Source organism: Corvus hawaiiensis, chromosome 10 (genome assembly GCF_020740725.1).
Source record: "Corvus hawaiiensis isolate bCorHaw1 chromosome 10, bCorHaw1.pri.cur, whole genome shotgun sequence".
NCBI lineage: Eukaryota > Metazoa > Chordata > Aves > Passeriformes > Corvidae > Corvus > Corvus hawaiiensis.
Genome location: NC_063222.1, coordinates 23,683,321 through 23,693,350, shown reverse-complemented (window position 1 = coordinate 23,693,350; position 10,030 = coordinate 23,683,321). Strand labels below are relative to the sequence as shown.

The following is a 10,030-nucleotide window of genomic DNA, read 5'->3' as shown; positions in this document are numbered from 1 at the left end:
TGCAAGAGTCATATGAAGGTGGCTACTCTCCTTTAATAAAAATGTGTGTATTTTGCAAATAAAAGTCCATTTCCTCACTGAGAAGGAAAAAGTCCTGTCCTCCCTCCCAAGAAACAACCAGTCCCTTTCTTTCTGACTTTTATGACCCCAGATCAAATGTTTTAAATTTCATTCTATACACAAAGTTGTGGAAATTTTACAGTGTTGGTAGAGCTAAAATTTACATTTTCTCCTGATGGAATGTTTAGGCTAGATGAAATTATTAGTATGTTTGTAGTTTGTATGCACAAATTACATGTGTCTACACAGGGCTTTAATGTTGCAGTTACTCTGGTTAAACAAAATAGCCTAATCAAGTTAGTTATCCAGGTTTGGGGAAAAAAATTAAAATACAAATATGAAAAAAAAAAAAAAAAATTTAAATCCGATTGCGTGAATCCCATCCAGCACCACAGAGCCACTGGGTTATAAAGGGTCTCATCACTTTATTTCTTTTTCTGTTCACATTTAATAGCACAGACACAGCTGAGATTTGAAACACTGATGTGACGCCGGGTGTGTGTGATCAGCTCGTTTACACAGGTTGTTAGTGAGCTCACATCTCACCCTCTCTCCATGGTTCCCAAATGTCTTGTTTCCCTGAGTTGCATGACTTGTGCCACCAGACCTGCTTGTCAGTCAGTGGGTGAGAGAACAGCGAGGTGGATGTGGGTAGAGGTGAAGCAGGAGATGATCCTGCAGTACCTCAGAGTGGGTGTTTGCACATAAATCCTGCTCTCCTGGAGTGGAGAGGGGACAGGCTCAGGTGCCACCAAGGAGCAGCAACCAGCAAAGGTGAGAGAAAAGACACTGAATATACAGAAGAAGCCAATTTCTCTTGTGAGTTCAACCTGAGCAGCTGAAGGTGTAGCAGGGGGATAGTGGCCCATCGGTGTGAGCGGGGGGTTGAAGGCCGGTGAGTTCTGCTAACACAAAATTCATTAGGGAGAATTAAAATTCAGCAGGGAGAAAGGGCTGTGGACCAGCTGGGGATGAACACTAGAACCAAGTGAACAGAAAGCTGCTATCACACATGCATGCTCCAAAGCTCTGTCAGCTCTGTGGGCCACAAAACCCACAGGTTGGTGAGATAGTAAAAGCCATATTCATTAGCACAGAGAATGGAACGTTTTCTGGTTTGCTTTGAAATGGAACACTTGAGGTATAAAAATCTAATTTAAGGGGTTTATGAATCAAGCATGAGAATGTGTCTGCCTGTGTCTTTTAATGCAGATTTTTCTATTACTTTCTCAGGTCACGGTGGTTAAAAAATGCAAAATGTTCTCAATTCAATACTGCAGCAAATGAGCACAACAGCACACCAGGCTTTGCAGGGGGATGTGGCACTGGGAACAGACTTTTAACAGAAACATGGGGGGTTTACAGGCAGGATGCCCATCCTCAGCAAGTTTTGGGGTGCGGTGGGGTGCAGTTAGGGACAGGTAGCCACAGACTCGTTACAAATATTGAAACAATCAAAAGCTTCCAAGTTCAAACACATAAAGTCATTCACAGTCAAGCTGAACAGAACAAGTACAGATGATATAGCAAGTAAAAAAAAAGAGACTTTGGTGGGTGATTGCATTCCACATTTTTATAGCATCACTGCAGGCCTGAAGTCAGCACTGTCCTTGTCCCACTGATACATATATTTCAAAAAAATATTTCAGTACAGTCACATTCTAAGCCACTTCTGTGAAAGCATTTTTTTTGTTTCCTTTCTACTTGGATGTGACATGAAGGTTATTTATTTTTAGCATGTTTAAAAATTATCCATTTTATATCTCTTTTTCTTTTTTTTTAAGAAATCATTTTCCTCATTCAGAGAAAAACGTGAGCTTACTTAAAAATTGGTATTATGAAAAGTGTATCAAATTTCCTGTTTACTACTCCAAAAAGGCAATTCCATTTTCTCTCTCTAGGGTCTGGTTAGATGCTAGCAAAATTTTTAGCAAAACTAAAGCTAACTCTGGAAAAATTCAGCTCGAATTGGCCGCTGCTGAAGTCGTACAAACTCTCGAGTGAAGTGGGCCACGTTTGCCTGGTCAGAGCGGCACAGCCTAAATCGGGGCTAAAGTCAGCGTTACAAAATCATACAGGCAAAAGGAGCACAAAAATAACACCTGGAGCACTGCCAAATTCTGTGACCGCTTGTCTCTCCTCTCACAGTCCCAAACTTTAGATTGTTCCCCTCCCATCTCTCACTGCCTGCATCGCACCTCTCAGCCCATCCGGGTGATGACCAAAGCACCGCTTCCAGCGTTGTGATTCCCGTTCCTTGCCCTCTTCCCCCTCCCGTTATGGCTTTCTGGGAGACTCAGCGAGCGCAGCTCTGGGCTCCTGCTGTCATGTGGTGACGCTGGGCTCTGTCCACCTGCGGGAGCTGCCCTGCTTGCTGCTGGACAGGCTCTTCCTGGGCAGGGCTTTGAGTCCGAACAGGCGGCAGGCGGCCACGCGGTACTTCCTCGACATGATGTTGTAGAGGATGGGGTTGATGGCTGCACTAAGGTAGAAGAGGACAAAGGACACCAGGTTGCAGTACTGGCTGATCACTGCAATCTCCAAGGATCCAGCTTCGAAGGATTTGGAAAATAAGTACCGTCCTACGTGAAAAGGCAACCAGCAGAGTATGAACGCAAATACCACCACGACTAAAATAAAAACAGCAGAAGAAAGTGTGTTAAAGTGTGAGTATCGACATACAGGTGATTAACATTCTGTTTTGCAGCTCTGCTCCTTTAACAAATTAATCACAAAGTGTGAAAATGCCTCCCCTAAGCTTTCAGTTGTGTCTCAATACATTCTCTGAGAGTATAAATAAGTGATACTTAATACACTTGGATCGTATCTAAACAGGCTGCCTGAATATTGCCCAACTAATCTGATGTAGCAAACTTCTGACCTATAAAACTTATGTTTGCATCAACAGAGCATTAAAGAATCCAAATGGTGACAAAGAAAGTATAAGCATCTATCATTTGCAGTGTTTAAAAAAAGTAAATTATATGTGATAGACTCAGCACTGTGGTTTATAATGAAGAATGTAATCACTGGGAAGCAAAATTATTTAAGACAAAAAGCAAAATTGTTTAAGGCAAAGGCCCCAAAATAAAACACAGAATGGGGACTTGTAGAGCACATATGCCAAGGTAAGAAGAGGAGAGTGGTGCACCCCTCCAGTTTGTCCATTTTTTGGAACATGAGTTACCCCCAAGAAGAGTAGAACTAAATGTATAATATATAACTGCATAATTATAGTTATACAGAATATCTGTGATAATGTTTTACTACTGCAGTTGCATTTACATGTAAACATCATGTCTGTAGAATAATAGACATGTGTGTATCTCAGAACACTGGCCCATTGGAATTTTCATCTGAGAGAAAGGGAAACTGTTTCTGTTCATTTCCTGCATGCCTTTGACCTTTATTATTTTTCATATTGCTCTCAGTGTATCTATTAATATGCTGCAGAGCAAAACCAGAAAACTCGAGCAAGGGTTTCTGACATTCTTAAGCAATTTTTACAGTTAATCTGTTCATGGAATCACAGAATGGTTTGTGTTGGAAGGGAACTTAAAGAAGATCTTTTTCCAGGCCCCCTGCTAAGAGCAGAGACACCTTACACAAGACCAGGTTACTCAGACACCTGGCCCTGGTGTTCTCTTGTTTTAGCAGTCCTCATATCCTCATATCACGTCTCAGAAGACAATAAAATTCAAATTGCTAAGAGCAATGGTTTTAGTTATCTTTCCCAAAAATTCTGCACCAGCATTCCCAAGTTTAAAAGGATGCTTATGCAAGACTTGTGGCAGACTGGAAGGCACAGAGCTTGAGGTTCAGAGTAGGTTTTCCAGCTCTGCATCTTCTTGAGCCAACCACTCCCAGTTTTCCCTCACTATCTTCACTACATAATTCAGATGATTTCCTAGCTCACATGGGGATTTGAATCCATGTAATGATTATTACCATTGTTCATAATGAACACAGTTTTAAGCACAGTCTATTGTGACTAGAATTTTAAGCACGTGTAGGCATGCAATATCCCTAGTCAGGCTTTTGACAGTTTGATCTTCATGCTTGCAGAATCCCATGGATTTCAATAGGAATGGGGTGTGACAGCTCCTTTGCAAGGCAGGCTATACATTTAGGTGTTTAATTTCGGACCCAGAAGCATAACCTGTCTTTACAGTTAAAAGAACTGCTGATGCTAATCCCATTTACTTGATGTTCAGGCAACTGATAAAGCCTCAGAAAGTGCCTTCTAAATTTTAAGCAGAACATTAACACCAGTGACAGCAAGACTGCATTGAGCATCTGCTGCCACTGAACCCTCACTAACTTCTTTCCATCTTTCCATCAGGCATCAGACTGTTATCATTTAAGGAATATTGGCTCTCTGTCAAAGGAGTGTCTTGCCACTGCCTGGCTGTTCTCAGACCTTGTAAAAGGGAAAAATAGTGCCTGAAATATTGCAATGCTTGTGCCAATATTTCAGGGCAGAAATACATTTTATTTCAAAATTCTTTACGATTAAGTATATGGAAATATAAACATGGTAGTAATATATGTAATTTACTTACAGTCAGTGGAAGTTCATAATCTTGAACCGCTGGAAGTGTAAACAATTAATTACTTCCAAGGTCATGCTTACCAGACTGAATTCTATTGATCATAAAATGGAGCTGAAAGGGCATAAAGAATGCTGTGGGTTTTATTATTCTTCCTGCTGTTGCAGAGTAATAAATCAGGACATGAACAAAAAGATCAGATAGGCTCCTATTTGATAATTAAGGTACTTAGGACTCGCTGCCACCTCTTGTCTGCCTCATTAGCCCACCACTTCAACCCTGCTGAAAGGAGCCTGTGAAAGCTTCTTCCTGCAGAGCATCTCATCCCCCCAAAATCCACGGGATGACTTCCACTGCAGAGGACTTTTGGCTTGGATAAAAGTATGCAGCAGCAGCAGCAGGATTCTGCAGTTTTCAGACACGAAACTGCAGGACAACTTTTTGGGTTTGTGTATCAAACTGCCACCACATGTACTGGCTTAGTAGGTTAAGACTTGAGTTTCCATGTGCCAACCACAAGCGTTGTTTCAAGCATTCAGCAGTGTCAATATACAAAGTTAGGAATGACAGTGTCGGTTATCCTGATCCTGTTTTCTTACAGTCTGTGAGATTTTACAGCATCACAGACCTCAAAGGAGACACAGTGCTCCTGGTTCAGCATATCCTGCTGTTTTGCTAATATAAAAATGCAGATTAATTTTCATAAGCTTACACAGCCAGGGTAGGAAATAACCCCAATTTGCTAAAACCTTGATATTCTTTTCCTATGAATCTTAAGTGCACATCATGCCCTGCCTGCATGGCTGTAGTCTGCAGCTCAACTTCATGGCTTGAGAAGGGTTTAGTTTTGTTTAAAAATCAAATAAACTGTTCTTCTGTAAATAACATTGCTATCCACAACCAAAGAGCAAAAATGCTCAAAAATCTCCGGGGCACAAGCTAATTATAACTGTAGTATTTGTCATTGTCAGGGATTCTTATTAATGTTTGTTTAACTGTTTGGGAGTCCCCAGTTAGAAATAAATCTAAGGGAGGAGGAGAGTTATTCTACAGATACCTTGAGGTTTACCCCTTTGCATGAAACATTTTCCATAAATGCTTTTCTTTGGAAGCAACTATAGTAAACTATCAGATAGCTCCCAGTCTTTTTCTCTCTCACACACACACACGAGCACACACATCCTTTTGGAAAAACAGAGCAAGAGGACTCGTACCTAACATTTTCACAGTTTGCTTGTTGTTCTTATCCCTGATGACAGAATTTGGACCGATGTTCTTTCTCTTCCTCTTCCAGAGCTTCCTCCCGATGAGGCTGTACAGCACGGTCAGGCAAAACACGGGCAGGAAAAAGAAGATGCTGGAGGTCCAGACCATGATGGTGAGCAGCCCCGAGCGGATGGCGTACTCTGTAGCTCGGCACTCATTGGTGCTCAGGGGGTTCGTGCCGTTCTCGTGCTCGACCCCCACCAGGATGAAGATGGGGCCGGCACTGATGAAGGAGATGGCCCAGAGGAAGAGGATGACCAGCTTGACCTTCCCCTTGGTGATGATGACTTTAGCTCGCAGGGGGAAGCAGATGGCGACGTACCGCTCCACGCTGAGCGCCGTGATGTTGAGGATGGTGGAGTAGGTGCAGCTCTCGCTGATGAACTGGAAGAGCTTGCAGAGGAGGTCCCCGAAATTCCAGGGCCGGTACTGCCAGAGGCGGAAGAGATCCAGGGGCATGCAGAGGAAGATGAGCAGGTCGGAGAAGGCCATGCTGGACAGGTAGAAGTTGGTGGTTGTCCTCATGTCCCGGAACCGCGACACCACCAGCATGGTCATGAGGTTGCCGATGATCCCGATGACGAAGAGCAGGACGCAGGCGACGGTGATGCCGGTGAGCACGGGCACGGGGAACAGGTGCAGCGGGGGCTCAGCGCCCGTCCGGTTCTCCGCGCCGCGGCCGCCCGCGCTCCCCTCCCGCATCCTGGCGCCGCGGGCTGCGCATCCCCGCCCGGCGCGGCGCGGCCCCGCGCGGTCCCCGCTGCGCGCCCGGGCAGGTGCGGGGCCGGGGGCGGGGAGGGACGGGCAGGGACGGGCGGCCCCGCTCCGCCTCTCCGCGTCCGCCGCTCCCCCCGGCCCGGCCCGGGGCGGGCGGGCGCTGCCGCGCGTCACAGGAGACGTGGGCACGGAGCGGCCCCGCCGCGACCCCGCGGGCCGCTGCCCCCAGCCTCCAAACTTTCTTCCCGAGCCCCCGGCGCGGCACCTCTCAGCCCGGGCCGGGTCCGCCCCGGCTCCTGCCCCGCCGCCCGCCCGCTTGGGCAGGTGCGGTGCCGCCTGTCCGTGCTCCCGGTGCCTTCCCCAGGTGCGGTGCCGCCTGTCCGTGCTCCCGGAGCCCCGGTGCCTTCCCCAGGTGCGGTGCCGCCTGTCCGTGCTCCCGGTGCCTTCCCCAGGTGCGGTGCCGCCTGTCCGTGCTCCCGGTGCCTTCCCCAGGTGCGGTGCCGCCTGTCCGTGCTCCCGGAGCCCCGGTGCTGTCCCCAGGTGCGGTGCCGCCTGTCCGTGCTCCCGGAGCCCCGGTGCCTTCCCCAGGTGCGGTGCCGCCTGTCCGTGCTCCCGGAGCCCCGGTGCTGTCCCCAGGTGCGGTGCCGCCTGTCCGTGCTCCCGGAGCCCCGGTGCCGTCCCCGGCCGGCGCTGTCAGCGCTCTGTCCCCGCACACGTCGCCCCGCGGCGCTCCGCACACGCGGCCGGCCCCGCAGCCGTGGGTGCGATCGCTGCCTCCTCGCTCCGTATCTTTGCTCTGCCCTTGGATGTTGGCAGGAGCCCGGCCAGGCTCCAGTTCAGTGAAGCTGCAGCAGTCACCCGCTTCTACATGATTTACCTGCAATTAAATTTCCATTCAGCGTGTTACCGCTGTCCTCTGCTCTGCCCTTTGCAGGCACCGACAGAACCGTGCTTCCCCAGCTGCAGACTCCTATTGTACTAAAGGATAATGCTGTACCCAAGAAGAAATAAGATGTAAGCAGAACAAGGTGAGATCAGGGGCAGTAAAGTAACTTCCCACACGTCTGTTTAGGGTGTATTTCCCCACCTTTCCAGCTTGTCCCCACAAACTGTAAGGGTATGTGTGCTGCAGCACAATCTTCTTTCATTCCTGTCTATCTAGAGGGGCTGGATCTCGTACCCCATCTCTCAGGGGGCAGGCAGTGCTCTGATTCCATGTTGGTATCTAGCTTAACCATAGAATCATGGAATGGTTTGGGTTGGAATGGATCTTAAGGGTCATCTCATTCCCACCTCCTGCCATGGAACACCTTTCACTAGCCCAGGCTGCTCCAAGCTCCATCCAAGTCAGCAGGGAAGCAGGTTTATGCTGTTTCCCTGGGTGCAGTCCACCACTGCCATTCCCATTTCACGGCTGCAGGGCTTTGTTGAAGGGTAGCTAGAGCACAAGTGCGGTGTGACACAGTGCTTAGTTACTCTGAATGTGCCTGTTTTCTGTAATTTGTGCCTTCTGTAATAATGCAAGCATTAGCCTTAGTGCCTTGTCCATATCCTAATTGGATGACATATTTTTGCAGTTTCACTGGAATCAGTATTCTCATTCCTGCTCATGAACTGTGAGACAGTTTTGCAGCAAGTTACTCAACAGTTGCTAAATTTTATGAGGGATGGCTGCGCATTAATTGCAGTTGAAAAGGAGGAAGAGCCTAATGTACTTCTCACTTTGTCTATCCAGCTGCCTGTATAGTTGTGTTACATGTTTCTGAATAAAAATCACGGGCTTTATGCCCCTAAGATAGTTATTTTATATTAGAATTGTGTCCCCAATCTAATTTACATGATATTGCTTTATATTATGGAGGAGATGGCAACTGCCTCTGTGGTTAGGCTGCCAAATACTTTGCATTATTATAAGGAATTATTTCACTCTTTTAAAAAATTTCTTTCTCCTAATAAATTCTCAGACCAGTGGTGTTAGCTGCAGGATGTTGACATTTGCCAGAGAAAATGGCCTGAAGCTATAAATGTGACTTTCTATGTTGAGAGGATCCTTCATTCTCACGAAATTCTTCCAGTTTTTGCTGAGCTGTATCTTGTCAAAAGTGACCATTTCTCTTTCCCCAGAGAGACAGAAGCTTCCTTTTTCCTTTCCTTTCCTTTTTTTTCTTTTCTTTTTTCTTTTTCACCCAGGAAAATAATTTATTCCTTTCTAGGATAGTAACTGAATCATGGTGTGTATACCAAAATCAAGTACCCAACAGTGAGTTAGCACTCCAGATCTGTACACTCCAGACTACCTGAGCTTGCAATGCAGTGATTTAACACTGGATTCCTCGGGAGTTTGATGTGTTGTGAGCCATTTGGATCAGAACTGGCAGCTGTACTTCAAATCCAGCAACATCGATCTCCTTCTTAAAAGGGTATCATGAGTCAAGGGCTCCTCTGGCTGCTTTTCCTGCATGGGGCTGGGTCAGAGCCAGAAAAAAATGTCAGTTGAGAGAGAAGAAAAGCAGCTTTAGTTTTCTGATTCTTTCTGATTTTTTTGGCAATTGCAGGCCAACTTTAGGTGGAATATGAAGATTTGTCATCCCACAAAAAACGCACGATAAGGGACTCCTGCTTCTGCTTTGCACATGCTAAAGGACAGTGGTGCAGATAGTGGTGATAGAAGAGGTAAGAGCTGTGAGAGAAGATGGCTCTAGGCTCCCAAAAGTTGTCTGCTAGCCCTCAGCTGCAAGAACATCAGTTTCATGTTGCCAACAACACAAGAGTGAAGGCATTGGTCTTACTGCAATGAAAGAAAGGGACTGAAGTTAAGTATTTTTTATTCAGTTTTATCCACTAGCTGGATGTATGAGCAAACTAAACATTAAAAAGAGAATTTAAAAAACACATTATACTGGACATTTACCTCTCATGGAATTCTTAAAATATTAGTGGTTCTCTTCAGTAGCTTCAAAATTGTGTTGAGCACTGGAGATGAGGTAGAAGAGTTTCTATTTCTGGAGTTTTGAGGTCTCTCTCCTATGTTCCATTCTTTCCATTTTCTTCTCATCCAGTAAAGTTCTAATTCTTGCTTATATCATTGTTTGTTGTCATGGAAATATCTGAAGGCTTTGATTCTACAATGATTATGTGCTTATTGTGCAGAGTAGAAGAAACTGGAAAAAAAGACTTCAAGGTAGAGATTAGTTTTAAAATTATGTATCTCCAACAACTCAAGAGAAAAGCAAATTTGGGTTTTTTTCAGGGACAGAAGGTGTTTTGACTGCTGTTACAAATGTGGTTTAGAGAAGAAGGTAGCACCTGGTGTATGCTTTCAAAGGTTATGGTTTAGCAACTCCCATCACTGAGGAGTGCTGATGGAATAGCAGTAATCCAGTTTAATAACATAAAACACAGAATGGGCTCAAATTACTTTACAGTTGTTTATATGG

At 45.8% G+C, this 10,030-nt stretch overlaps 1 protein-coding gene and 1 long non-coding RNA gene across 4 annotated transcripts; one reads left to right on the top strand and one right to left on the bottom strand.

Moving 5' to 3' along the window:
* Nucleotides 1-465: 465 nt before the first annotated feature.
* GHSR (growth hormone secretagogue receptor) lies at nucleotides 466-6,591 on the bottom strand. 3 transcript variants are annotated; one of them, XM_048314963.1, is made up of 2 exons: nucleotides 5,825-6,591; nucleotides 466-2,542 (listed from the first exon to the last, which is right to left on the bottom strand). In XM_048314963.1, the coding sequence occupies exons 1-2, from the start codon at nucleotides 6,576-6,578 to the stop codon at nucleotides 2,262-2,264; spliced, it is 1,035 nt and encodes a 344-aa protein (XP_048170920.1). In that variant the 5' UTR covers nucleotides 6,579-6,591; the 3' UTR covers nucleotides 466-2,261. The 3 variants fall into 3 exon arrangements, with proteins under 3 accessions (XP_048170920.1, XP_048170919.1, XP_048170921.1); XM_048314962.1 differs by having other exon boundaries at nucleotides 2,292-2,690; XM_048314964.1 differs by having other exon boundaries at nucleotides 2,292-2,642.
* LOC125331081 lies at nucleotides 6,402-9,505 on the top strand. The gene is made up of 3 exons (XR_007205854.1): nucleotides 6,402-6,489; nucleotides 7,528-7,621; nucleotides 9,149-9,505. It is a non-coding gene; the product is annotated as an uncharacterized LOC125331081 (long non-coding RNA).
* Nucleotides 9,506-10,030: the final 525 nt, after the last annotated feature.